This window comes from Corapipo altera, unplaced genomic scaffold (assembly GCF_003945725.1).
Source record: "Corapipo altera isolate COAL_440 unplaced genomic scaffold, ASM394572v1 268, whole genome shotgun sequence".
Lineage (NCBI taxonomy): Eukaryota > Metazoa > Chordata > Aves > Passeriformes > Pipridae > Corapipo > Corapipo altera.
In genome coordinates this window covers 5,612,737-5,640,616 of record NW_020884901.1, presented here as the reverse complement: position 1 = coordinate 5,640,616, position 27,880 = coordinate 5,612,737, and the positions used below count along the sequence as shown (strand labels likewise).

Below are 27,880 nucleotides of genomic sequence, written 5' to 3'. Positions count from 1 at the left end.
AGAGCAGCTCCTAGGAAAGGTTAAAGCTTTTGCGCATCCTCTCCCCCTGTCAGTACCTTAATTCCTGTTTTCTGCAGCAGAATTTCACACTCTTCCATTATTCTGGCACCTCTTTTAGGACCTTTGAAGGTCTCAGTTTCTGTATTTCTGTTGGCAATGTTATGGCTGATACAGTTGTGTGTATCCCAACTAAGACACTGCATTGCCTCATCCTTTCTGGCCCAGCCTTAAGCTGATTAGCAGCAAACTCTCATTAAATTCTGCTCCCCAAGTCTCATTGCCAATATCTACACCAGCTCCCCAAGAAATTCATTTAAAGTTCTGTTTTGGGTTTTCACTCAGTGTTGAATGGTGTCATCAGACCATGGAGCTGACAGAGATCTCAGTACCAATATCACTGAGGAACTATTCCAGTTTGTACCATCAAACTCCCTCGCACTGTGTGTCTGCAAGGTTTAGTTATTTATGATTTTGTAATGAAAAGTCTTAATTATTAATAGGTTGCTTTCTGGCATCCTTGTTCATACAGCCTGAAATACTTGATTGCCAAACTTCATTCCATGTACTGTTGCTACATAGCTTGATCAGGCCCAGGGTGAGCTTTTGCCATCACATGTTATGTTAAAACAAGAGAAGAATTAATCATATGTTAAAAAAACCCAAGTCTGGGCAATATGTACCTATAAGTAATGATGATTTTGGGGTCCCACTCTGCTGTTTCTGCACACTGGGGAGGGGGAAGCTTAAGGCTTATTTGAGAAGAGGCAGAGTAAATCCACCTGCCAAAGAGTGAGAGTCCTCCCCCTCAGTCTGGCAACGCTGAGGTTGCACCCATCTCTTGTATCAATAATGGCACATGACAGCGTCCCCCAGCCTGGCTGAGAAACAAGAATTTCACCCTCTGTGAGGTCTCTGCTCTAACGCAGCAGCTTTGAAAGCTCTAGCCCCTGAACCTGCAACACGATGTGTTTAATTGCTGAATTATTTCATTTTCTTGTGCCTGCAGCAATTCCCTCCTCCGCAGCTCTCAGGTAGCGTGAAGCTCCTCAGCGCTGCCGCTCTCTCATCACGAAACGGGACCCGTCACGCCCCGATCCGAGCCACACTGAGCGCTCTCTGCCCGTTTGGCTATCCGCCTCCCGTCTGCCCTGGGCAGGAAAGCTTCCCACTGATGTGCTGCCAAACGCGCGGTATCCCTCGCCTCGCTGCAGCCCCTGCCTGTCCCCTCTCTTCTCCGTGTCCCCTCAGCCGCCTCACCCACAACCCAGCCTTCACTCCTGGGAACCTCCGGCAGGGGAGAGCGGCCGCAGCCGCCCGCGGAAGGTGTGGGAGGCGCTTCCTGGCGATCCCCGTTCCCCCCGCGGAGCCCCGACCACCCCCGGCCGCCTCCCGGCAGCGGAGCGCGCACCCACCTCGCAGGACGCCGCCATCTTGGCGCCGCCGCTGTCACATGACCCACCGGCGGGGAGGGGGCGTGGCCCACCGGCACCACGTGACGTCGGCGCGGGAGGAGGAGGCGGGGCGAGCGGTCACGTGAGCACGGAGCGAAGATGGCGGCGGGCGGGCTGAGCGCGAGGTGCGGGGCTGCGGCCGCTCGGGCGGGGGGGGAGCACAGGGGCGGCCCCGGCTCTCGCTGCGGGCGGGCCGCGCTCCGCGGGGCCGGGAGGGGAGAGGGGTCGGCGGGGCGGAGACGCCGGGAGGGTTTAACCGCGGCGGGGCGCGCGCCGGGCTGGCCCCGCCCCCCTGCCCCGCGCGCGCGGCGAGACCCCGCCCCCTTCCCCCCCCCCTCCTCGCTGAGGGACCCTCAGGGACCCCCCGGCCCCGACGGTCGGAGCGGGAGCGAATGTCGGGGGGTTTTGTGTTTATTTTATGGTGTGCGGGGGGAGCGGCCGCTCAGAACGCGCTGGGAGCCGTTGCTTTGGCGGGGCCGGGGGGCTCCATCCCCGCTGCCCCCGCCGAGGTGCCCCCAGGCCCCGCAGCTGCTGCCTCGAGCGGGGGATCGCACCAGGGCCGGGCTGCGCCTCCCGCACCTTTTGCAAACGTAAAGTCAAAGTAGACACGTGGGAAGCGTGTCAATGAATCACAGTTTCAGTGATCACCTCACATCCGTGCCTTCGTTTGTCCTCAGAGCTCTTGTCGTTTATTTTTGTCATTTCTTGTAACGTTTTTATGCTCTGGAGTTTCCCTGGTGTGTAATTTTTTTAAAATGAATGCCTCTAAGCCCTAAAGGGGACAAGAACACCACTGTTAGTTGTGGTTGCACACAGAACTTTCCTCCTTTAGCTTCTAATTAATGAACGGGCAACAAAACACGGTCTGTTTATTCACAGACGAGGGAGTGAAAAATGGAAGGGTTGCCTCTGCCAGGCTCGGTTCTTACAGTGAATGATAAAAAACGTGTTCAGGACAAACAAAGGTACCAATCTAACGTGATAACTGAACCTGGGGTTCGTTGAATTGCTTCCTTGACGCTGCTCTTCAACTGTTGGTGAAATTCTGGGCTTTTGGGTGCTCTGGCCTGGAGAGTCTGAACCCAGAGCTGGTGCTGACCATGTCAGGAGAGGCTCCTGTCAGGAAAGTGCACCCAGCTATCGAGGAATGAGCAGGGAGAAATTATGTTGATAAGTGTCCTGGAAGTAATAGCTGTTGCCATTCATCAAGTGGCACCACGTGTCAGAAGTCACAGATGCCTTTCACTGCCACAGGGAGGTACTTTGATGATGTTGTTCTAAAAATAAGGCAATGAGTGCCCTTGCTCTGTAGACAGTCTGTGTGAGAAGCTGTGGTGTTTACCTCCTCTTTTGTAATACATTGCTAACAAATAATTTGTCTAAATGAAATACTCTTTTTTGGCAAACACCTTTTCTCTGGGCTGGTTTAGGGAGACTTACTTTTCTGGATGTATGTGCCAGGGTCAGGATGTGATCCGTAATTTCTTATAGTGCAGGTTGGCTTTTCTGCAGAGTTCTCAGGAAGAAAGAAGAAGGTGAGGGTGAATGTTCTGGAGGCTGTGTAAAAATCTTGCTGTTTTTCACTTCACCCAGGTTTATGCTCTGCTTAGAGTGGAGGATGAAACTGTGATGGAAGAGTTTATTTGGAGGAGAGCATTGAATGTAACTGAATAAAATATTGCTCTATACTTTCATTAAGTTTCTTCTTAATGACCTTCAAACCTCCAAGTAGCAAAATCAAATTGAACTGGTAACCTGATGTAAATGGGAAGCTTTGATATGAGTGCACAGTGTCAGTTGTCACCTTCTTTGGGGCTTTCCTTGGTTCTTCCAGGACGTCTGAAACTCCTCAGCTAAAAGCTGATGTTCCTTAAATCATTTTTCTTGTATTACAAGGTGATCTGCTCCGAGTTAATTGCAGGTTTGAAAAAGCATGAGCTAAATGGAAACCTGAAATAATGGTCATCATTAAAACACTTTGCACCTTTTCCCATTCTTTGCAGGAGCAGCAGAGAATTATGGACAATTCTGCTGGGCAGATCAGCTTTAAGAGAACCAGTAAGTCCATGTCCTGCTGAGCAGGTTTGGCCATCACTGAAAGGGCTCCGTGGCCAAGTACATCATTTGTACAGCTGGTTGAATATTAGTGAAAATATTCACTGTTTTGCTGTTTTTCCCTCTTCCTCAGTGTGTTTTTTTGTTCCTCTGTCTCTGTTACTTTTTCATTCTTCCACTGCTTGTTTACAGCTGCTGCATGAACTGCCTGGAAGGGTGTATGGAAAAGGTGGTTCCTTTTCTGGAGTGGGCACAAGTGCTGCTTCCTAGACTGGCTGGCCTGGGGTGTTGATGAGTGGTGCAGCCTGCTGCCTTATTTTAAGGGATGGAACCTGTGCTTCCAAGAATTTGCCCAGAGGTTGGAAATCCAAATGTTTCTGAACCCAGTCCATTGCCTCCTATTTCCTTACCCTTCCTGGGATTAGCAAGGCAGGTCTCTGCCTCACTTTCCTGGAATCAGTCTGAGTCACAGACACCTGTCTTTTGTTGTTCCTGTCTCTGTGGTGGTGGAATTTCCTAGCTTTCTATAAATTTAACAAATCTGGTACTTGGTAGTGCACTTTGAGGAGTCAGTTCAGTGGTATTTGTTTCTTTTTTAGGCCCAGATTGCTGCAGAGTTGAACAAGCACTGGCAGAGGCTGTTAGAGGGACTGTCATACTATAAACCACCAAGGTACAGTCACTGCCTGATTTTAGAAATGAACTTCTAACGTGAGGTTTCCCAGTAAATAGAGGATCATGTTGAATATTTATCTCTGATTACATAAAAATAGAGTTTTGCTCTCTTGCATGACAAGACTTCAGGAGAGGAGGAGCAAGAGAAAGTACTTAATCCACATAACATTTTTGGGTATGAAATAAAGACCAGAAAGAAGTAACAGCATTTTCTGCTGTTGCTGCTGTCAGGTGGCTGTTAACCCCTGCCTTTGTGAGCTGCAGCACTTGTGCAGCCTGTGAAGAAGTGACTCCTCTTGACACTCAGTCATCCCAGAAAGACATCCAGATTCCCTCACTGAAAGAGGTGGAATGAGTATAATGTGCATTATTACGGTGATAAAATTGTGAACAATGTTGAGATTTATCTGGTGGGAAGGTTGCTGAATATTGTTGTATGAAATATTGGAAAGGCCATTGAGGAAAAAGCAAATGTTCAGTTTAAACTGATAAAACTGAGGACTTTGAAATTATGCCTGTTTAGTTCAATCCTTGGGATTGCTGCATTTTTTGTAACTAAAATTTCTTTTCTCTTTAGTACGACTTCAGCAGAAAAAATTAAAGCTGATAAAGATGTAGCTGCTCCACTAAAAGAGTTGGGTCTGAGGGTCAGCAAGTTTTTGGTGAGTGAAGCTGCCATCTGGTTATTTTTTATTCCTGGAATGAATTGTTACTGGGATTCTTATATATAAGTAATCTTCTTGATGTTGAGTAGAGGCAAATTTAAGGTCCTTTGAATTCAATATAATCTAAAGGATATTAGAATGACATGTTGAAGCTGTAGGTCAAACTTTTCCAAAGTGAGGAGTGACCTTGAGGTGCTGTGGTTTTCCTGGTCCTGCTGCACAGGGCTCTGCTTTTCAGCAGCAGCATCTGCTATTGTCTGTCTTGGGTTTTCCAGGACAACTGCTCAGCTAAAAACTCATGTCCCTTGAATCAGTTGCCTTGTTTGACAACCCTCTCAGTTTACCTGCAAAGTTCTTTTTCTTTAAGCCACAGGTTTAGAGTTCAGTGACTGGTGGTACCTTTGTTTAAATGACTCTGATGCTCCTTAAGCTGAATTTAAACTCCTACAGCTCAATGACATCAAAGCTTGTGTGTTTGGTTTTAAACAGAAGTGCTGATTAAAGCATCTGCCTGGTGCAAAAGTGTTCTTTTGTCATATTTTGGAAATTACTTGTTTTGAAGATAAGAGCTGCCTGAGTATTTGGAGAGAATCTTAGTCTTTATTGAATTTAGTTGCCTTTTATTAATTTCAAAGCATTTCTCTTTCTTTTGTTTAGGGTCTGGATGAAGAGCAGAGTGTGCAGTTGTTACAGTCGTATCTTCAAGAGGATTACAGAGGAACAAGGGACTCCCTGAAGGTCCATAGCTCCCATTAATGTTCTCTTTACTCCACATCTATTCTTAATACCAATAGTTTGTTGATGCCCATGGGCACACGTGAGTCTGAGTTCTGATTTGGAAATGGCTTTGTAGATTTTATTCTCTGAACCTACAATGCTCCAGTGCTGCTTTAAGGAAATGTGAGAGCAGATATCCAGGCTTATCTCTTCCTGCTTGAATCTCTGCAGGAACTCAGCTCCTCTCTCTATCATAGGAATACAGGAAAGCTACAGATTTGTGAATGAGAGTGGAGATGAAAAATAAATATGGAGTTAAAAATTAGCGTTTTGTCTTTGTGCTTTCAGAATCTCTTTCCGAAAGAAAGGGAAAGAAAAATTACCTTTTTTTCATTTCAGTCTTTTTTGTGCATGTGTGTTTTGTCAGTAGATCTGTCTACAAGTGTTTATTTTGCTGTATTTTGTTTACAGACAGTTCTTCAGGATGAAAGGCAGAGTCAGGCTCTGATGCTGAAGGTTAGTCATTTCCATTTGTTTTTTTTCTGTGGAAAATACCTGTTGGCAGAGAACTCACTTTATTTCTATGGAAAATCTTAAAATAATTGAAGCATTCCTTCATGTAATGAACAAATTTTAGAAGGTGCTTTTAAAATTGATGGATGTGCATGTAGATTTGAACAGTGTTAATGATTGCTAGAGGAATGAAATTTTAGAGTATGTGAGGGAATTTAGCAGGGTTGATGTACATTCCCTTGTTTTCCAAAGCTTGTATTTTCGTATGTTACTGTCTGAAGTGACAACTCTGAAAGGAAGGATGATGATAATTTTTGACAGAGATTTATAGGGATGTCTTTTTTCTTTTCTTTCCCAAGTTTTCTCACTTAACAGTGTAATTTTAGACCTGTCCTTGTGGCCATGATTTATTGCGTTCCGTAAAGTTAATTAAGTGTTGTTTTTTTCCCAATAACTTAAAAACTGCTCAGTTGAAACTCCATCTGTAATAATGTGTGAGCACCCTGCATTCCTGTGATGGGAGAGGGAAGTGCAGGGGAGTTGGGCACGATATCAAATTGATACTGGTGGCACTGTACACTCACAGCTCGCTGACTACTACTATGAGGAGAGGATCTGCATCCTGCGCTGCGTCCTCCACCTGCTCACCTACTTCCAGGATGAGAGACACCCTTACACAGTGAGTACAGGAGTCCTGGACATGATGCCACTGAAATAGGCTAAATATGTAGTAATTCCTCACTTGTGATTGTCAAAAGCACACGAGTGGGCACGTGAGAAGTACATTTGTTTGTTTGTTCCTTTAAGGCACAGTACTTCCAGTGTGTGGAAAAGTTGGACAAGGAACTGGTCCCGAATTACCGGAAGCAGTTTGAAGCACTGTACAAAACAGAAGCTCCTACGTGGGAAACACATGGAAATCTCATGGTATTTTGCTTCTTACTCATATTTATCTGACCTTTAAAGTCTTTCCTTATATGTAGTGCATTAGAAAATGCATATGTGAAGGAGCAGTCAAACAGGATGTTTCTTCTGGTGCAAGAAACATAAGATTTGTTTTCTCTCTAACAAAACACGCTTCCGCTCAGAAACAGAGGGTTGCATGAAACATATTGTTCCTTGTCATAAATCCATGGATAGCCCTGGGCTAACAGAGCCATTTATGTGTAGTTGCTCATGATCTCTTTGTATTTATAGTGGCTTTCCTTGCCATTGACACAAGTGCTGGCTAAATGGACTGTTGAACTTCTCTGATTGCTTTTGCTGCCCTGTGATGGTGGAACTTTCCTTTGTGCAGACAGAGCGTCAGGTGTCCCGTTGGTTTGTGCAATGCCTCCGTGAACAGTCCATGCTGCTGGAAGTCATCTTCCTCTACTATGCATACTTTGAAATGGCACCTGATGAGCTGCTGGCCTTTGCAAAGATGTTCAAAGAGCAGGGGTTTGGCACGAGACAAACCAACAGGCATTTGGTGGATGAGAGCATGGATCACCTGGTGGATCGTATTGGGTAAGTGTTGTGTGTGTTTGTGAAGTGGGGACAGAGCAAAACAATTGTTCTCCTCTGGAAAAAAGCATTTGTAATTCTTGCTGCTGCCTCTTAAAATCACCACTGTTTCAAACTAAGGATACGAAGGCAAAAAAGTTTTTTTTCTGGTCATACTGAAGGTTTACAGCAAAATGAAGGTGTGACTGCAAAGTAGAGAGGTATCCACAGACTAACTTTAATCTAGTATATAATTTTACCTTTGGTAAGATTGGCAGTGGAGATACAGTGCCACTCCTCCTTGGATGGTCTAGTGGTAAAGTGAAATTGTATCTTCACAATCCTGTGCTGGTCTGGATGCTCCCTGTGTGGAGGTTGGTGCTTTGTCTGACTTGTATTTTTACCTGGGTTGCCTCAGTTCAGCTGTTGTGGGTCTGCCAACAAATGGCAGTGTTGCCTTCCTTGTGCTGTGTGGGACATGACTCGAGGGGCAATGAGAATCCTGCCAAGTGGCAGAGAGTTACAAAGGTGGAAAAACTGTCTTCGAATTTCGTGACTTTTTCTTCTCTGTTCAACCCAGAAATGGTGTTTCTGAAGATTGCATTTGGTCCTATGCCAGAATTTCAAGACAAAATTTGGATTATGCGCTCTTAACTCCCTGTAATTTCTTATTGCTTCAAAGAAGAGCTGAACTGAAGGACCACTTACAGTTTAAAAAAACCCACCTGAATTCTCAAATAAAATTTCTGACCTACTTGTTTACGTTCTTCTCATGGTTGTAGGTACTTTAGTGCTCTTATTCTGGTGGAAGGCATGGAAATCGACTCCCTGCATGAGCGTGCTTTGGATGACAGGACAGAGGAGCACAAGATGGCCAACAGTGAGCACATCCACCAGGTAAAGCACTGGCACAGTAACCAACCCCTTGTCAGGACTAAGAGAACAGAATTTGTTGTGATTACCCAGGCACTGCTGTGTCTGTGCATTTCTCGTCCTTGGGTTTGTTGACCGAGTGTAGGAACTGGCATCCACATAACATGAGAGGCACAGTCAGCTTGTTGAGTGTGAACTGCTTTCAGGAGATGTCAGTTATTTTGCTTTTGTCTCTGTGCAGGAGATGGACAATCAGCTGCTGCAGTTGGGCGATGTCTCCCATCACGCTCCGGTGCTCTTGGCCTGGGCTCTGCTCCGTCACACCATAAACCCAGAGGAGCCCACAAACATGATCAGGAGGATGGGCAGCACTGCCATCCAGCTCAACGTGTTCCAGTACCTGACAAAGCTGCTGCGATCCCTCAGCAGTGGGGGCAAGAATGTGAGTTTCTTATAATCCTGTATATGAGCTCCTGATTTAACTGCTCCTGGTGTAAAGCTGTGATAGGATGATTTTGAACCAGTGTTCTTTCAAGCTAAGTCTGGTTTTAAGCAGTGTGCAGTAAAGTGTGGTCTGTCATCTTGCCTTCTTTCAGTGATGATCAGGAATCAAGTTGGAATGAAACTGATTTTTATGCCCAAAGAGTAAAACAAAACAGTCAGTTGTAGCAGAATAGATTGCAGTTAATCACATTTGCTGATTTGCCTCTATAGTGTATTTGCCATTATGGATCTTCAGTACTGGATGATTTAACTCTGCACTACTCTCTGTATATGGTTTCATTAGACAACACTGTGTGTGAGAGTGAATGACTTTGTAGGTAGAAACCAGTGACAGCAAATAATTTAGATTTCTATGAACACTTAATAAAAAAATATGAATACTTAATAAAAATAAATAAATAATCTGTGAACACAAAATTTAAAAAAAAGTGGGTTTTTTTATTTTGATGTCTGGAAGGCATTTCTGGTGATAATGGTAGTGATAAGATTTCTCATTTCAGTCAACTATTTCATGTTAATGTGGAGATTAAGTAATGACTGCTCCCTGTTTTGCTGCCCCTGTGCAGCAAGGATGTATGAGAAAGGCAGTAACTCAGTGTGTAAAGCACGTTGAGTAGAGTTGCAGTGTGTTTGTAATTCACAGCCTGTGTCTCTGTGTGTTCTTCCCTTGCAGTGTACTGCCAGCACAGCTTGCATGTGTATTTATGGGCTTCTTTCCTTTGTCCTGACATCACTGGAATTACATACATTGGGCAATCAGCAGGTAAGCACCCAAGGCCCCTTGCATCTGTAAAATAATTTAAAATAATCTGTCATAACTGATGCTAATTATTTGTTAAATTGCAAACTTAGATGAGTTGCATGGGTTCAGCTGGCTGTGGGGTCTGGAGTTGGGTATGTTGAGTGTGTGTTTCTGTTTTGACTCTAGGAAACAGTTACATCTTGGTGGGCAAACATGAAAACTTAAATTCCAGAAATGTTGCAGAACTTGGTTGGGATGAAACCCCGCTGTGTAAAGTAGCTTTGATATTTTTTCCATCCTCTCTTCCTTTGTAGGATATAATTGATGCTGCATGTGAAGTTCTGGCAGCTTCCAGCATTCCTCAGCTCTTCTGGAAGACGGTGAGTGTGTTGGCAAGTTGTTTGACCTACCTTGTTTGTAACTAAGCCCTGATAAAAGATTCTCTTATAGGAAAGGAACAGACTGGTAGTGTTTAGTTAGTTGGTTTCTAGGAGGGCCCGAGGAGCTAAAGTTCTTTTGCATCTATCTTTGATTTACTTTTGCCCTTTCCTGCCTTTTAGGTACAGCCTTGGCTTTACTCTTGAAAAGGATACTGGAGCGAGTTTTAATATAGGTGATAGTTGATAGCAGGGCTGGGGCTGCAAGGATTGAACTAACTGCTGGCAAAAGCATCCTGCTTATTTTTTGTTGCCACAGAATTAGGATGACATGTAATGCCTTACAGTCTTACTTCTTGCCGTATACTTGCAGAACTGCCTCGTGCTTTAGTCTGTGCAAGGACTGGAGTGATACTTTCGTGCATGATTAATGTTAAATGCACAGCTTAAAAAGGAGCTGTAGCTTTGTGCTGTACTGAGACCCTCTTAGCTTTTCTTTTTAGTAATAAGATATTTATTTTCTGTTTCCACCACCAGGAACCTACTGCAGGTCTGGGTATTATCCTGGACAGTGTGTGTGGGATGTTCCCCCATCTTCTCACTCCCCTCCTTCAGCTGCTCCAAGCCCTTGTATCTGATAAATCTACTGCAAAAAAGGTACAGGATCTCTCTTGGCTGTTTGGGAGGTGATTTATTCCAAGACAGGGATGAAATGCTCTGTGGTTCTTTCCATTACGTGTGCTTACCTCAGTTGCAGTCTTAGCCCTGTGCTGTTGCAGGACTCTGTTGTCTGGCTTTTAGAAATCTCTCCAAGCCTAGTGGCTCAAGATGAAGATGCTGACTAGTTTTTACATGGTGCTTTACTGATAAGAAGTTCTTGATTCATTAGATGAGACTTGTCTGGACATGTGGGCTGTGTAATAGTGTTTTGGTAGGGTCGATGTATTAGAAGAATATTGTACATAAAAACAAAACTTGCTGATTCCTGGAGATGACTTGGTTGATTAATATTTAAGAAGCTCTGGCTCTTTGGCTGTATTGTTGAAGCTCTCTCTGGTGCAGGTATACAGTTTCCTGGATAAAATGTCCTTCTATATTGAACTGTACAAGCATAAACCTCCGGATGTGATCTCCCATGAAGACGGGACACTGTGGCGAAGACAGGCCCCAAAGCTGCTCTATCCTCTTGGTAAGGAAACTGCACTTCTTTTCTTATTGAAATGCTTTGGGGAATTCAGTTCTTTACCTGGCTTATAACTAATTTGTGACTTTTTCATCTGCTTTTTCTATCTTTAGGATTAGGTCAAACAAATCTACGGATACCTCAGGGAACAGTGGGCCAGGTGATGCTGGATGATCGGGCTTATTTGGTACGGTGGGAGTATTCCTACAGCAGCTGGACACTGTTCACCTGTGAGATTGAGATGCTGCTCCATGTTGTATCAACAGCAGGTGAGACAGGCTGGGAGTATAAAAGAATAAGTCATTATTAATTGGTATCGATTAGAGGTTAGTAGTAGGACTGAATACTTTTGAAAGAGCGTGGAATGTTTTACCAGAGACCTGATGATGATGATTATTCTGTAAAATTCACTGCAAAAAAAATTCACTACATGGTAAGACCATGTAGTGAGACAAGATTCATTTTAAATGAGGAGGAAGTTGAGATAAATAAAATAAATGTTTTTCAGCATGGGGAATGATCGTGGAGGCTTGTGGTGAGGATAATGTTCATCGTTCCAGGTTTGATTACTGCTTAAGTACAATTTTGCATTCTAGTGTTGATTTTCTTTACCCAGATGTGATTCAGCATTGCCAGAGGGTCAAGCCCATAATTGATCTGGTTCATAAAGTGATCAGCACTGATGCATCAATAGCAGATTGCCTTCTTCCAATCACATCACGGATCTACATGCTCCTGCAGAGGTGAGTCACTGCCAACAGAGGTACCTGAGCAGGTACAGTGAGCTGGAAGAATGGCTAATTACTGATTTTTGCCAAGAGCTTTGCAAGAAGTGTCAGCACTTGAACTCCCCAAGACTGGTGTTCAGCTCTCAAGACTGTTCTGCCTACACACTGTTTGCAGCAGAATGCCCCCCTTCCACCTCTTTCCTGAATGTTTTGCCAGTTTTACCCATTTAAAGGTAGTTTTTATTGGTACCTACATTTACATGGAAGGGGGATAAAACATAGTGTTAGAGCAGTAACTCCTGGGTGTTAAAACAGTTGTACTTATTAGCTCCTCCTGGAGTTAATTGCCAGGGAATTAATGTTCTGCTGTATAATTATTGTTCTCTGTGACAACCTGCTGTCTTGCCAGCCTTGCCTCTGGCAGTAAATTGATCTGACTCAGGTGTGAGGGGGAGGTGGGAAGTCTAGACTGAAAGTGCAAACTCTGCTGTCTGTATTTACCTGCTTAGATGTTATACCTGTGTTCTTCAGTGAGAGAGAAGCTTTTTTGATTAAAAAACCCAGTAAATAGGCTAGACCACAGGTGGCAGTGCATTTCATGCGTGTGTTTCTCTTTTGTAGGCTGACAACTGTAATCTCTCCCCCTGTGGATGTTATTGCCTCTTGTGTCAATTGTTTGACAGTCCTGGCTGCTCGGATGCCAGCCAAGGTGAGGGAAGGACCTGTTTTTGCTGGGTGTGAGAACTGGTAGACATTTATAGGTGAATGAGAGGGAATATCTGTACCTTTTCTCATGCAGGTTTGGACTGACCTTCACCACACAGGGTTCTTACCATTTGTTGCCAATCCACTCTCCAGTATGAATCACATGATTAGGTATTCATGATCCCTCCCCACTTTTTTTGCCTGACGTGTCGTAAGAACTTTTTCCCAGTGTGCAGTCTCTGCACCTGGCATCTCTCACTCGTGTCAGAATCCTGCTATTCATGTGATGAACCCTCTTGCTCCTTCCACAGTGCAGAGGGAATGAATGCTGGGGGCTATGGGAACCTCTTGATGAGCATAGAACAGCCCCAGGGCGAGTACAGTGTCACCATCTCCTTCCTGAACCTCGTGACAACCCTTGTCCGGGTGAGTGCTGCTGGAATGCTCTGGTGTGATTGGGAAGTGACATAAGGCATATCTTCCTGCAACAGTTTTCTTGTCCTTTGTCCCCCTCCTGGTTAAATAACATTTCTGTTTCTCTTAGGGACAACTTGGTAGCACCCGGAGGCAAGGCCTTGTGCCCTGCATCGTGTTTGTCCTGAAGGAGATGTTACCAAATTACCACAAATGGAGATACAACTCTCATGGAGTGAGAGAGAAAATCGGTAAGGATCTTGAAGGAGGAAGAGGGAGGAGAAGGGAATAAAAAGGATCACCTGCCTTCTCAACAGAATATGTGAATTTTTCTTTTTTTTTTATCATATCTTTTCTAGCAGCCATTTGGGATTTGTATTGTATGTCTTCTGGTATTGTTAGAGCTGTGATTTGTTTGAAAATAGTAGGAACTAGGCAGAAGTTCTCCAAACCTGACTGACCCATTTTATCTCTGTTTTAGGGTGCCTAATTCTGCAGCTAATCCATGCTATACTGAATTTATGCCCTGAAATGGATCCTCGCAGCAGGTAAGACAAGTGATGGGTGTCAGATCTGCACTAACCTGGTAACAGTGCAGAATTCACTATTATTCTGTGTCAGTTCTGAAATGCAAACAACTAGGAGGGAGCTGGCATAGCTGTGTAGTGCTGGTTTCAGCTCTTTGCTGCATTACTGAGTACAGGAAGGGTAGAAAAAGATTAGGGACAGACAAAACCACAGAGGTTTCTAGAACACCTGGTGAAAAGGAGAAAAAAGTACCTAGATTTCCTGGGACAGACTGCCATCCACTTTTCCTATTTGGTGTAGCCACTGTCATGAAAGTAGAAGGGAGAATAAAGGAAAGGACAATGGGGGTGTAGAAATGAAGAGGTTACTTTGTGGTAGTTTTTTAAGTCCTGTGTAGCAAAATCCTGCTCCTTGTGACTCTGTGTTTGTGTGTCCCAGCAATGCTCCCAGCCTGCAGTCCTTGTGCATCTTCAGCCTGGCCAACACAGAGGCAGGGCAAGCTGTCATCAACATCATGGGCATTGGGGTGGACACCATTGACATGGTGATGGCCTCCCAGTCCAGCAGGTGAGTGGGGTGTGGCTGTTTTGGCATCTTCTGTGTGCTGACATGACACTCTGAGTGAAAACATAACCCCCCATGGAGTACTGAGTTTCCTCTTTGAATGTTGTGCAAATAATAAATGTTGATTGTCAACACAGTGACTTTGGTTTCCTTTGGGAACACAGTGATGAGTCCCAAGGCCAGGGGCAGCTGCTGATCCAGACAGTTAAGCTGGCGTTCTCCGTCACCAACAACGTCATCCGGCTCAAACCCCCGTCCAGTGTGGTGTCTCCACTGGAGCAGGCACTCACTCAGCATGGTGGGTATTCCTCCCTGGGGCAGCTTGGGGAGCTGTGCTTTTGGGTTCTTTGCAAATGCCAGTGTGTGTGTCTCACTACAAACAGTAGTTAAGGTTTCCAAAAAGTGCTTGCTAGTGATGGGAGGAGGACTCTTCTCCCTCCTCTGAGGCATTCTGCCCCACTGGGACAGCTTCTAAAGGATTAATCAAACATGGCTTATTGTTTGATGCTTTGTAATGAGATTAGTGTAATTACAGAGTATACTAAATCAGCTGCCATTAGTGCCTCTGGCTGGACCCAGGCCTTGTTCTTTTGGGAGAACAACCTAGTTCCCACTTTCTGCTGCGGAAATCATTATTTGGTAAATAGTTATATCTTGTTGCTCTTTCTTCTCTGTGATTTCGATTGTGTTCTCTCCAGGTGCTCATGGAAACAATCTCATTGCTGTCTTGGCCAAATACATCTACCACAAGCATGACCCTGCACTTCCACGCCTGGCCATCCAGTTGCTCAAACGACTGGCTACGGTGAGATGAGACACACCAGTGCTCCTTTGCTTCTCCCCTTGTGACTGATTCCACCACTGAAATTCTTTCCAGATAATTTCTTCAGGCTTTTTTTTTAATCAGGGAGCTTAATCAAGTCAGTTGAAGCAGGGTGGCCTGACAGCTGTAAGGTGGAGCACATCAAAAATCACCTAAAGGGCACTTTAGTTTTTTAACCTAATCTGCTGTTTTCAGAAGTCACTCAGCACTCACTGAGAAGTTTCCCATGAGGGGGATGTTATCTGCAAAGTATTTACAGCTCCAATTGATCTCTTCCCAATTTTTGAGCAATTTTAGATAAAGTCAGAATCTTAGACAAAATTCCTATGCCTTTCTACCTGGAATTTTAACATCTTACTGAGAAGAGCATCCTATTTAAGTTTTTATTAGGACCTTTCAAATTTTAGACTTACTAAAAAGCAGACTCTAGATTTACTAAGCCTTTTAGACTTCCTCTCTTTGGCTACTAAACTTCTGAGTATTTGTAGTTTTCTTAAAGAATATAAATCCAGCTCTGGGTTTATTTATTTCAAGAAATACAATTCCAAAGCTGTTTTGCTCTTTCTAGTTTTTTGATAACCTGGGAGAAGGAGGTGAGGGATAGACCAGAATTGCCAAAGACGAAAATTTGGATCACTTGGCAGCTTTCTTCCCGCTTAGTGGCAACTTACTTCTGAGTACGCCCTCACAGATTGAATATTGAATATTTTGGAGGTCCATGACAGTGCAGATCACCTCTTATATAGACAAGCATTCTGTACAGGGTGGTTATTTTTCCCTGGGGTGCTGTGTCCCTGTGCAGGTCGCTCCCATGTCCGTGTACGCCTGCCTGGGCAGCGATGCCGCCGCCATCCGCGACGCCTTCCTGACCCACCTGCAGAGCAGGATCGAGGACATGCGCATCAAGGTCATGATCCTGGAGTTCCTCACCGTGGCTGTGGAGACACAGCCTGGGCTCATCGAGCTGTTTCTGAACTTGGAAGTGAAGGATGGCAGCGATGGGTCAAAGGTACAACGGCAGATACTCGCCCAAGGTCTTTTCACAGTAGGATTACAGCACCAGTCTCTAAAATCTGGTAGTTCCTACTGTGTGCTTAATGTAAAGATAAATGCAGCTTGTGCTTGCAATTAATGGATGTGGTGCTATCCCAGTTTTGCTTTTCCTTATAACCAAAGAGAAACTTCCCCCAGTATTTCAAGGCAGATACTGAGTCAGCATAATAACATGTGCTGAGTCAGACCAAGGATGCCTGTGACCCACTCTTGACTCTCTGTGGGAGTGTTCTTTAAGTACCCTTAAAACACTAATCTGTGATGCTCTGACTGTGAGAAAGCTGAAGATTGGGGTACAATGGACAATATAATTTTCCAGAATACCCACTCTGGTGCTTTGCAGTTCAAGGTCTTCTGGGACCTTTTGAAGGCACTTGGCCATACTAAGTCTCAGTTTAGCTTACATTCTATTTCCCAATAAATTTTATTTGTGTCTCCTGTGCTATGACTGCATTCCTTGTGGTCCTATATAAAATACATGACAGCATCATAGATTTGTTTCTCTGTGTAAGTGGAATTAAGCACATTGTGCTCTGACAGGTGCCTACACAGTGGTCCCGTGGTGACGTAACCTCCTGTTTCCTTTTGCTTTAGGAGTTCAGCTTGGGGGAGTGGAGTTGCCTCCAAGTGGTCTTGGAGCTGATTGACTCCAAGCAGCAGGAGAGGTACTGGTGCCCTCCCCTCCTGCACAGAGCTGCCATCGCCTTCCTGCACGCGCTGTGGCAGGACCGGCGCGACAGCGCCATGCTCGTGCTGAGGACAAAGTGAGTTGGGCCTTTTCTACAAGGCAGTTTCCTTCCCTTTCTCCAGAAGTTTGGTTCATCACACTTTTCAGGGACATTTACATCTTAGACTTTGCGTGCCCTGCCTCAAAGCCCATACAGTGTGTGGGGTTTGAGCTTGGAAGATGAGAAGCCCCCCTGTGCGTGTTCAGAAGCAAATATCTTTCTGTTTCTTTCATACAAAGCTATATAAATTTGTGTTTACCAAAGCATATTTTCTGTAAAGCTTGAAGTTGTCAAAATGCTGCTAGGCATGGGGGAGGTAACTGATGGTACTTCTGTATGTATCTTTTAGGCCAAAGTTTTGGGAAAATTTAACTAATCCCCTCTTTGGGACCCTTCCTCCGCCTTCCGAATCATCAGAGGTGAGTTACATCCAAACAAAGTGAAGGGAGTTGTGCACTTCTCAGAAGTGGTTTCTAAGTGATGTGTGGCTGTTCCCTCTGCTTGCAGCTTTCTATGATTAAGTGGGTTAAGCACAGGACATGAAGTGAATGTTTTCTGGCTTTGCAGAGACTGTACAGCCATGAACTGTCTTTTGGAATTCTCTGCTCTTAATTCACATGTCAGACAAAAATAGATGTTTCCTGACAGCTGTGGTGACACTCACTGGGTGGAAGTTGTGCTGTCTGAAGTGTATCCATAGCTCAGGCTGACTGGTATCACAGAGGAATAGATCAGGTTCTTGTTATTCTTCCTTTCTGTGGGAGTTTTTCCCTTCATTCTGAAGGCCCAGTGCTCTCAGAGTTTGAACTCTGCTCTGAACACAGCATTCTGTCCTTACTGTCACCAGTCCATGGTCAAATGACATAACTGTTTCTATTGTGGGAGAAACAAGTCTCCTGCACTAGTGGAATATTAGTCATCCCAAGTGATAGGGATAAATCAGAATTCCACTTACTCTTCAGAGCTCAGATTTTGCTTTTTTTTTGTCTTCATAGCTCAGTGTCTTGGATACCTGTGCCTTAATCATGAAAATTATCTGTTTGGAGATCTACTATGTTGTCAAGTGAGTCTTTGGGAGTTTCTCCCTCATCCCTGTACTTTTTAATTATCTAAACTCTGTGTGTTAACTCTTGACAGACCATGTGGGCTTTGAGGGACAAAGCACATGTAATCCTGTGAAAATGTGGGAGTGATTTATGAACACATTGCAAGCATGCATTTCAGATTCTTGCAATCACTAGTTGCAGAAAGATATTAGTCTGCTTGCAGCCTTTAGATGAGAATGTATTAGCATTTTCCTTGTATCCTAGAATGAGAATATACAGTATTTGTTAAAACTAATTGTCAACTAAGCTAACTAAACCTTCTGTATTGGTTGCTGAATCACATTTAGTAGTTTTCTCCCACTTGATTTGTTTTCCTGAACATAACTGACATTGAATATGTTGAAAAGTTAGGATTAACTAAAATCTCTGCTTAAAAAAAAAAAATCATAGATTTTCTTCAGAGATCATGTTTTTCCTTCACATTTGATGCAAAAAGTGGGATTCCCTGCACAGGTCTAATATGTGGAAAACCCTTCACTTGCAAGCTGTGTCCCTGAATCTCAGAAGAAGTGTATTTTCTGACCCAAGAACAAATGAAGATAAACTTCTCCTCTTGATTTGGTCAGGGGCTCTCTGGATCAGTCCCTGAAAGACACGCTGAAGAACTTCTCCACCAAAAAGCGCTTTGCCTACTGGTCAGAGTACGTGAAGTCACTGGCACAACACGTGGCAGAGACCGAGGGCACCAGCTGTGCCTCTGTGACAGAGTATCAGATGCTCATCTCGGCCTGGAGGATGCTGCTCATCATCTCCACAAGCCATGTAAGGGCTGCCTCTTGCCTGGCATGACAGTCTGATACTAACATTTTGAATAATTCAGTGTCAACAGCTAAGAATTCACTGGTTTTCCTTTCAGTTTTGTAGTATATGTGATTTCAACACACGTTGGCACGAGTGTGGCACAAGAGGTTAGAGTGGGTGGCGTTCTGCTGTTTGATCAAAATGAGCACATTGTCTGTCTGAGCAGAGGAGGGAGGTAGTAAATAATTTTTAGAGCAATTCTCAGTAATTAGGTAATGCTGAAGAGCTTTTTCTGAGTCAAGTGAGGCAGGGATGCACCATTAGAGAATTAATCATTGCTGACTTGTTGCCCGTGGTTAATGAAGAACTTCAGTGATTTCTCTAAAACTCATCAGCTGCAAAATTTGGGGAATTCTAAAAGTGATAGATTGAAACAGTGAACTGATGTTAGGCTGCTAAGAAGATGCATCTTTTATTGTTCTTGTTTGATTTTTCTCTTTGGGTCTAGGCGGATATCATGCACCTGACTGATTCTGCAGTTCATGAGCAGTTGTTTCTGGACGTGCTAAATGGCACCAAGGTTTTGGTAGGTGCTGCTTCCTATCAGCTCTTTCATTTTCTAATTGTTCATCTTCTTTGTATTATGAGGGGTTCTATTTCTGCAGTTGCTTGCTGTCATAGAGCTTTTTAGACCCGTGAAATTGGGCTGAAACAAAGTGTCTCTTCCTGGACTGATAAGCTGCTTATAAATCTTTATTTTGCATGTGTCATTCTTGTCATCACTGAATGGACCTGTGAGGGTCCTGGCTCTGGTCCCCTCAGTGCTGCTGAAGAACAAACCTGGTCATTTGGTGGCAGTGTTTGGGCTGAGCATTTCTGGGCTGAGCATTTCTGAAGTGTTCTTACATGTTGCAGCTGTAACTCTTGCAGTATTTCTCCTTAGCTCCAGGTTCCCATGTCAGTGGCCTGCCTGCAGCTGGGCTCTATGCTGTGTACCCTTCTTCTGATCCTGCTCAAACAGTGGAAGAGGTGGGTATTTTGTTTGGTTAATTTTTAGTCACTGCTGGAAGTAAAATCTTGGGAGGTTATGTTTAAATCTTTTGCTCTAGAGAGATGCCCATAGTGATTTGGGGAGGAAACTTAAGCCTTCTCATAGAATTTTCTTTTGGGATGTAAAATGTTCCTAGGTTGTTGTTGAAATTCAAAGGAATCTCTAGTAGGAATACAGTTTGTAGTTTGGCTTTCTGCTTGCTGGTGAAAAATATCAAAAGAACTTTTGTGATGGTTAGTCCTGCATTCTCACTCTCATTCTCACAGTGAAGGGAAAATGCATTCTCTCATTCTGTGGAATGTCTTTAGTGAGATCCAGGTGGTGACTTAAACTTTACTTTGGAAGAACTGCTTTTATTTGTGTGGATCATGTAACTTATGATCCACACAGCTCAGTCAAGCCAGTATATTTATTGAGGGATCTTGTCTAATCTGAAGAGCTCTCCCTTTTTGTTGTCAGCGAGTTGAGTTCTGTGGATAAAATCATAAACTCCTTGACGCAGATTCTGGAGGGAGTGCTACAGGCAGATCAGCAGATGATGGAGAAAACCAAAGCCAAAGTGTTCTCAGCTCTTATCACTGTCCTGCAAATGAAGGAGATGAAAGGTGAGGTGGTGCATGTGCAGGGCTGAGCACACCCTGCACCCAGTGTGTCCAAGAGGAACATGTGTGTGGTGCTGGTGGGTAGTGCAGGGTGCTGAAGGGAGTCACCAACCTGTGGGACTTTTCTCATTTTTTCTTCTTTGCTTTAGCTAGTTTTGGAAAGAAATTAGGTTTATCATTCACATTGTGTCCATGTCTTCTCTTGTCTTTCCCTGACAGTCACCTCTGTGTCTGATCAGTTTGGTTCCCATGTGATTTTGGAAATACCTCAGCGGGTGTGGGAGGGACACCCTGGTCAGGCTCTCTCACAGAGGGAATGAATTTCTAGTTAGAAATAACAGAAGGCCCAAACACTAGAAAGGGTTTGTACACTTTGTTACAAAATGACATGTTTCTGACATTGCAGTAGCACTTGAAGACCCTCAGTGGAATCTGAGCAGTATTTCCCTGTACAGCACATACAAAAGCACTGTGATGAGAAGTGTCAGCTTGTCTGTGTATTCCTTGTCTCACTGCTTGGGCCCTGCCAGCCCACATGTTTTGGAAAATAGATAGAAAGTGGAAGGTTGGGTTGCCTTTTAATTGTTTTTCTTTGCTGTTGAATTTGAGTTTGTAGTCATGCTGGTAAAAGGTGGTGCAATTTATTATAACAGTTTTGATAAGAATGTAATATTTATATGGACTCACAGAGCACAGACTGTACCCAATCTGCATGGGCCAATACCAGAAATCTGGAGCAATTGGTGGGAATTGCTATAAGGAGCAGTTATGGAATAATACATCCATAGTAGTGCTTGATTTGTACTTTGACATGAGTTCATATGACTTCTGGGTAAAACTACATGGTTTTGTTATCCAGATGACCATTTCATCCCTTATTATATCCTCCTAGACTCAGTCATCTAACTTAGTCACAGTTCATCACATTCTGTTGAAATGAGAGCAGAATAAACACTTAACTCCAAGAAATGTGGCTCAGTGATGCTGTCAGTTAAACTGGGAACCCGAGTACAGGGACTGTGTGTTAACTGGTGTCTGTTGTGTGTGTCACAGTGAGTGACATCCCCCAGTACTCCCAGCTGGTGCTGAGTGTGTGTGAGACACTCCAGGATGAGGTCATTGCCCTGTTTGACCAGACTCGGCACAGCCTGACCTCGGGAGAGGCTGCAGATGACAAGGACAGTATGGAGACGGACGATGCCTCCCGAGTGAAGCACAAAGACCAGCGAGATGGGGTAAAGGACCTGTTCCTCTGTTCTGCACCCTGGTTTCTTCTCTCTAGGCTAAAGTTTCATGATGCTTGGAACAATTTTCCCTTGCAGCCTGATGCCTCCAAAGGAAGTGTCAGCAGTTTCTGTTTCAGAATCACTCCATGTCTTTTTGCTCATTTCAGTCTGGGAAATCAGCTGTTGCTGCCTCTCCTTCAGATCTAAAAAATATTGTCATGAGTGCTAATACAGCCACCAAGGGGTGTGCAGAGTGTAATGTGAGAGATACCAGGGGCCTTAATTTATGATTCTGAGAATGACTGAAGTTTAGGTTGTGTTAGTAAATGCTTTTGAGATTTCTCTTGATACTCATATCAGCCCTGTAACCCCTGTATCTGGTTCTCCTTGTCACTGAAGGTGTGTGTCCTGGGTCTGCATCTGGCCAAGGAGCTCTGTGAGGTGGATGAAGATGGAGACTACTGGCTGCAGATTACTAGGAAAGTCCCTGTGCTTCCTACTATCTTTGCTGCACTGGAGATCAGCCTGAGAGTTAAACAAAACCTTCACTTCACAGAGGCCTCTTTACATTTGCTGCTGACCTTAGCAAGGACTCAACAGGTGAGAGATGCAGAGGAGTGAGAGCACATGGCTGTACACTTTGAATAGGAGATGTATATTCATGAGTCTGTGATGCAGCTGAACAATGAGCTGTAGATAAAGGGGTTTTTTTGGAAGCTGGCAAGCACTAGGTCCTGTATGTACACCTGCTTAGTGTACCTGGCTCAGATGGAAGAGCTAAGCCAGCCAGGGCAAACCTGTCATTTAGAGCAGGCACTTTTTCTGAACGGAAAAAGTTAAACCAGCATTGAGTGTTTGATCCTGTTTCCTCATTAGTTCTGATAAAGTGTTATTTATCTGTTGCAAATTCAACTTGTGTGGGGCTTTAGGTGAAAGCAAGGTTGTTCCAAAGCCCTTTGCAAAGATGAGGTACATACCAGAGCAGGTGATAAATGGGATTGAGAGTACAGTTATGCAGGTTAGATTTTACTGTTTCTTTTCTTGATGTTGAACTTTTAACAGCATCACAGCGTGCGTAGATGAAAGTTCTCTAAAAGGGGAGTGACAGTGCAAAGGACAGAAATACCTAATGCAAAACAAGTCTCTTCAGTCTCAGGGAGGCAGATTCCAGCAGCAGTTTGTTCTGTGTCTTGTAGGGAGCAGCAGCAATGGCTGGAGCTGGTGTCACCCAGAGTGTCTGCCTGCCCCTCCTGAGCGTGTACCAGCTCAGCACAAACGGAGCCATTCAGGTGGGTGCTGCTTCCTTCCATGTGGGAATGTGCCCAGAGAGCTCCCCATGCCCTGCCTCTTGGGCTGTGGCTGGAGCAGTGCCACCCTTAGAGACTGGAGGCTGCTGGAGTGGCGTGGAGGGAAATAAGTGGCTTCTTCTTGTGTGTGATTTGTTCAGACATCTGCCTCATCCCGAAAGTCTCTGGATGCCCCCTCCTGGCCTGGGGTCTATCGTCTCTCCATGTCCCTCATGGAACGCCTGCTCAAAACACTGAGATACAACTTCCTGACAGAAGCGCTGGACTTCGTGGGTGTCCATCAGGAGAGGATCCTTCAGGTAGGCCACAGACTCCCTCCGGCGTGGTTTGCTTGGCTTCTCTGTCCCAATAACAGTGGGAAGATGTCAGAAAACAGCATTGACAAGAGGCTCCTGCCTCAGGAAGGGTCACAGTAGAAGTAACACGACAGTGGGAGAAGGAGGACAGAATGCACAAGCCGTGCAGTCAGGTAGGGATGATTGTTACAGTACCTGTTAGAGCTGGACAGTCCCATCTGCTCATCTCTTCACTCCTGGGGTTGTAACTTTGCTGCAGATGTTTAATATGCCAACTCAAGAGTAGCAGAAGTGGGAGTTTGAGGGGAGCTCACTTTGTGGCCGTGGCTCTGGAAAGAAAAGTACAGGAGCCGTTCTTGGAGGCGGCTTCAGCTCAGCCTGGCTCAGATAATGCTGTGGTGAGGGCTCAGTCACCATTGGGGTCAGCAAATTCTCGTGTCCTGCAATGCTGAAATACCTGTCCTGGCTGGACTGTGTCACTGCAGACTGCACCTTCAGCTTTTTCTTCTAGAGGAAGGAATGGGATTTTTGTGATTTATCTGTCATGGCCTTGATTTACTTCTGTCTCCTTTGCAGTGCCTGAATGCAGTACGGACAGTACAGAGCTTGGCCTGTCTGGAGGAGGCAGATCACACTGTTGGCTTCATTCTTCAGCTCTCAAATTTCACAAAGGAATGGCATTTCCACCTGCCACAGCTTATGAGGGACATGCAGGTAGGAACCAGGATATACATTGCCTTGGAGTGCAGGGATTTGGATGTCTTGTGAGAAAATGTCACTATATCACCTTTTTATTACTGCTCTTTTAATAGGAACTTCAGCTGAGATTATTTAAGTGTGTGTTCTATCAGTACCTTGTCTGAGTTGAGTGAGGAAATAAAGAGAAGTTATAGCTTGGGAAAATAACTTGGGGAATTCAGTGGCTTACCCTTAGTTCTTAGTGCCAGGTGATTCCAAGAAAATACTGAAAAATGGAGAGACTGCACGGATCCTTTATGATCACAGTGCTCTCTTATGGATCCTTTATGATCACAGTTCTCTGTTTAACTGGATTTTCCAGCTTCCACCTGTGGGTTTTGAGCTTTTAAGAGCTTTTTCCCTGATCTTATTTATTTCAGGTGAATCTGTGTTACCTCTGTCAGGCCTGTACCTCCCTCCTGCACAGCCGCAAAATGCTCCAGCACTACCTGCAGGTGAGGATCCCAAACCAAACTGTGAGTTAAGTGTTGCCTGTGCTCCCTGTTCATAGGCAGATGTTATTGAATAACCAGACTCTTGGATATTGAATGGACTGTTGGTAATCCTAGTGGGAATTACTGAGTCATCAACAGGTAGGATTTGTGTTTCTCCACAGTGAAAAAAAAAGCATGCAAAGAGTAGTCTGGAGTCTAAAAACCTCTGGGCAGAGTAAAGCCAGTCCTAGAGAACCAGCAGCCTGTGTTGAATGGTGCTGTTGTCCTTATACACTGCAGCAAGAGGCTGCATTGCTGTAGGACTCTGGAATGCCATTAATAAGCCACTGTTGCCCTGATGTCCTTGATCTGATTTAATTTGTTCAAGGAACATAGTTCTTGTTCTTGGGACATCCTCAGATGCACGAGGTGGAGAAGATGCATTGCTGCTGCTGTGTTATTTCAGCGTGGCTCAGGCTTGGTGTGCTGATTATTGTTTTCCTAAAATTGTTGAACCTAAACAGCCTCTGCAGCTGCCTCCCTGCAATGCAGAGCCTCCCCAGTCCATGCCAAGCGTAGATTCTCAGCTGGTGGCAGACTTTGGGAGCCTTTTTTCCTCATTCCCTTTGTTCATAACATTTTTTTTTTCCCTCAAATCATTTGTCTTAGTGCAAAATAACCGTGTCGGTGTTCAGGACTTTCTTTTTTCTCTCTCTGCAGACAAAAAACGGCGATTCCCTTCCATCCAGTGTGACCCCCCGAGTGCAGCGGAATCCCCAGGCCTCCTCCAAACATCCCAGCCCCGAGTCAGAGGCAGCAGAGCAGAAGGCCCTGCTCACAGTGCAGTACAGCCTCCTGAAGATCCTCAGCAAGTCTCTTGCTGCCCTGCGCCACTTCACCCCCGATGTCTGCCAGATCCTCCTTGACCAGGTAGGGACAGAGGAGAGGTGCTGCTCCATGAAGGGGGGAGATTCCAGCATTTCTAGGGATGTTCTGGGTCTGTGTAGTGAGGCACAGTATGTCCTGCTTGAGACAGTGACCCCTGTCTGCTTCCTGCTGCACAAGAGCAGGAGGGCAGGACACAAGGAACTCCCACTGGGAATCAGACACTGGTCAGTGTGAAAGGAAGGCTTGGCCAAGCTTTTGTGGGATCTACACAACACTCTGTCTGTGTGACCTCACTGGAGCAGACAATAACCCAGTGGATTTGTGCCCTCAGTACACATTCTTCAGGAAAGAATGCCCTTGCTGTCCTCCCATTGTGGTGTGACCCAGTGGCTGGTCTCCAGGTTCAGAAAAGGAGGGTTTAATCCTTGACTCTGGCAGTGTCCTGCTGCTGACTGTTGGATAGGGAACTTCCTTCTCCTGTGCCTCTGGGTACATACACCAGTGTGGAAGCAGTCAGTGCCTTGGTGTGCCAGTGATGGGAGCTGTGTGAGCAGAGTCTGGTTGTGCAGTGCTGCACAGAACACTTCACTGCTCCATCTGTACACCTGAGACTTGTGAAATTATCACAGTGCTTCTATTTCTCCATATAAAAAGCATAATGAGGGACTGGATATTCCCGTTCCTATGGCAACAACACGCTCATGGCCTCGAGGGTCTCACACCTCTTTCTGTGTCTCTGCAGTCGCTGGACCTTGCTGAGTACAACGTGCTCTTCGTCTTGAGTTTCACCACACCAGCCTTCGACTCAGACGTCGCCCCTTCCTTTGGGACACTCCTGGCCACAGTCAACGTGGCCCTGAACATGCTGGGAGAGGTACTGCCCCTTTCCTCTCTGGGAGCACAGCAGGTCCAGCAACCCCAGGGTGCTCCTTCAGCTCATACTTCGAAGAGCAGGAGTAGTTCTTTTTTTATCTCCTGTCTCTAATGCCTGTCTTTTTTTCCCTCCAAGCTGGATAAGAAGAAGGAACCTTTCCCTCAGGCTGCAGGGCTGAATATGCAAGAGGGAACCAAAACCCTCAAGTAAGTTTCTAATTATTTGATGTAGTCAGGGCCAAGCAGCAGAACCCAGAGCTCCTCACATCAGAACTGAAGTTGAGAGGCATTTGTGTAGCTTCAGAGCTTCTCACTCTGAATCCAAGGACTTCAGGTAGCCCATCAGCAGCTCTCCAAAGCAAGCAGGGTTTTTTTGGGGGGAGGGTGTGTGAAGTCATCCCATCGTAAATCAACCACTGAAGATGCAATTAAAGAGGTGTTTGATACGTATTTACTGGTACTTCTAAATCAGAGTTCCCTGCTGGCCACAGGGGTTTCTGGTCTGCAGAGCACAGCTTTTGGGTATGGCTGCTTGAGCAGAATGTGCACAGTGACACTGTTCCCTCGTGTGTGTGTGTGTGTGTGAAGTCTTTCTGTGAGCATTTGACCTGGAAGGTGTTGTGTGCTGACCTTTATTTGTGTTCTTTGCACAGGTCTCTGCTCATGTTTACAATGGAGAACTGTTTCTACCTGCTCATCTCCCAGGCCGTTCGGTACCTGCGGGACCCGGCCGTGCACCCCCGGGACAAGCAGCGGATGAAGCAGGAGCTCAGCTCAGAGCTGGTGAGCACCTCGTGCCCTCCTCTGTGTGGGGTCAGGGAGTCCTGTGGGAGAAGGTCACTTGTCTGTGGCTGCCCAGTAAAGCCCAGCATGAATGACCAGCCTTGGGCTGCACATACTGGCACGTTCCTGTGCCACGGGAAGCTGGTTTGGGGAGGGAGAGGGCGTGTGGTGGGAAGAAGCTCTGACCTGTTCCACACTTCTGATTGCAGAGCACGCTGCTCTCCAGCCTGTCTCGTTACTTCCGCCGGGGTGGTCCCTCTTCACCTGCCAGCGGGGTCCTTCCCTCTCCCCAAGGAAAGTCTGCCTCCAAGCTGGGTCCAGAGGGGCAGGAGCCCTTGTTCCAGCTCGTGCAGGCCTTTGTCCGGCACGTGCAGAGATAGATTCTGTCCTGGCCCTACCTCCCTTTTCAGGACCTGCAGCGGAACGATTCATGTCCACCACAGAAGGCATCACCTTTGGCAGAGCTGGAACAAGGACTGGGAAGGGAGGGAGGCCAGGTGTGGGCAGTGGTGTCACCTGAGCAGTGGGATCCCATGAACTCTTGCCACCCAGGAGCAGAGTGAATGTAAGGAGAGCCCAGAGCAGCTCTCCGGTGACCAGCCCGCGTGCACAGCCTGCTCACTCCCTCTGCCAGAGCATCCTGCCTGGGTACAAGCACTGAACAGTCAAAACCTTTATTTTTATAGCTTGTACCTCAGCTGGGGAAGCTGTGGCTGGATAGAGAGAGGAGACACTTTCTGCTGGGCATTAACTCTGCTCCTGTCACAAGGTGCAATCTGCCTCTCCCGCAGAGTCCAGCTAAGGCACACCAAGGGATCAGCCAGCAATTCAGAGACCATCTTTCTACTGCTATTTTTGTACTGAGTGGTTCAAGGCACGATGGTGTATGTGTGCTCACGCCTTCCCTTCACCCTGCAGTCTGTGTGTTGTGTGTGTTTCTGAAGAGCAAGGCCTCACTTAAGGTTTTTACGTCAAAATTCCATTGCTCCAGTCTTGCAGTTTTTTGTAACTGTGCCCTATTTATACTGATATTAAAACCTTTATAGACAGCA

At 45.4% G+C, this 27,880-nt stretch overlaps 2 protein-coding genes across 5 annotated transcripts in view; one reads left to right on the top strand and one right to left on the bottom strand.

Annotated features, from left to right (window-relative positions):
• DOLK (dolichol kinase) overlaps nt 1-1,523 on the bottom strand; it is a 4,092-nt gene extending 2,569 nt beyond the window's left edge. Inside the window, exon 1 of one of the 2 annotated variants that reach the window (XM_027650312.1) lies at nt 1,413-1,523. The gene's annotated coding sequence lies outside the window, so the exon portion shown is untranslated. Of the gene's footprint in view, nt 1-1,257; nt 1,352-1,412 lie in introns of those variants that run through there. The other variant, XM_027650313.1, reaches the window with a different exon arrangement.
• Nucleotides 1,463-27,880, top strand: NUP188 (nucleoporin 188). Of its 3 annotated transcripts, XM_027650308.1 has the most exons (45): nt 1,533-1,576; nt 3,455-3,509; nt 3,699-3,864; nt 4,106-4,179; nt 4,759-4,843; nt 5,504-5,584; nt 6,035-6,079; nt 6,663-6,755; nt 6,884-7,003; nt 7,374-7,585; nt 8,344-8,458; nt 8,676-8,876; nt 9,612-9,701; nt 9,995-10,060; nt 10,595-10,714; nt 11,120-11,246; nt 11,354-11,509; nt 11,857-11,983; nt 12,590-12,677; nt 12,768-12,844; nt 12,985-13,099; nt 13,218-13,338; nt 13,569-13,635; nt 14,054-14,182; nt 14,344-14,477; nt 14,878-14,984; nt 15,805-16,011; nt 16,650-16,819; nt 17,133-17,202; nt 17,779-17,846; nt 18,456-18,651; nt 19,139-19,216; nt 19,574-19,659; nt 20,141-20,286; nt 21,337-21,518; nt 21,909-22,109; nt 22,706-22,798; nt 22,957-23,115; nt 23,689-23,826; nt 24,231-24,305; nt 25,005-25,214; nt 25,915-26,046; nt 26,182-26,252; nt 26,699-26,828; nt 27,038-27,208. In XM_027650308.1, exons 3-45 carry the CDS (start codon nt 3,832-3,834, stop codon nt 27,206-27,208), a joined length of 5,166 nt encoding a protein of 1,721 aa, XP_027506109.1. In that variant the 5' UTR covers nt 1,533-1,576; nt 3,455-3,509; nt 3,699-3,831. The 3 variants fall into 3 exon arrangements, with proteins under 3 accessions (XP_027506107.1, XP_027506109.1, XP_027506108.1); XM_027650306.1 differs by lacking the exon at nt 3,699-3,864 and having other exon boundaries at nt 1,463-1,576; nt 27,038-27,880; XM_027650307.1 differs by lacking the exons at nt 1,533-1,576; nt 3,699-3,864 and adding an exon at nt 1,877-2,709.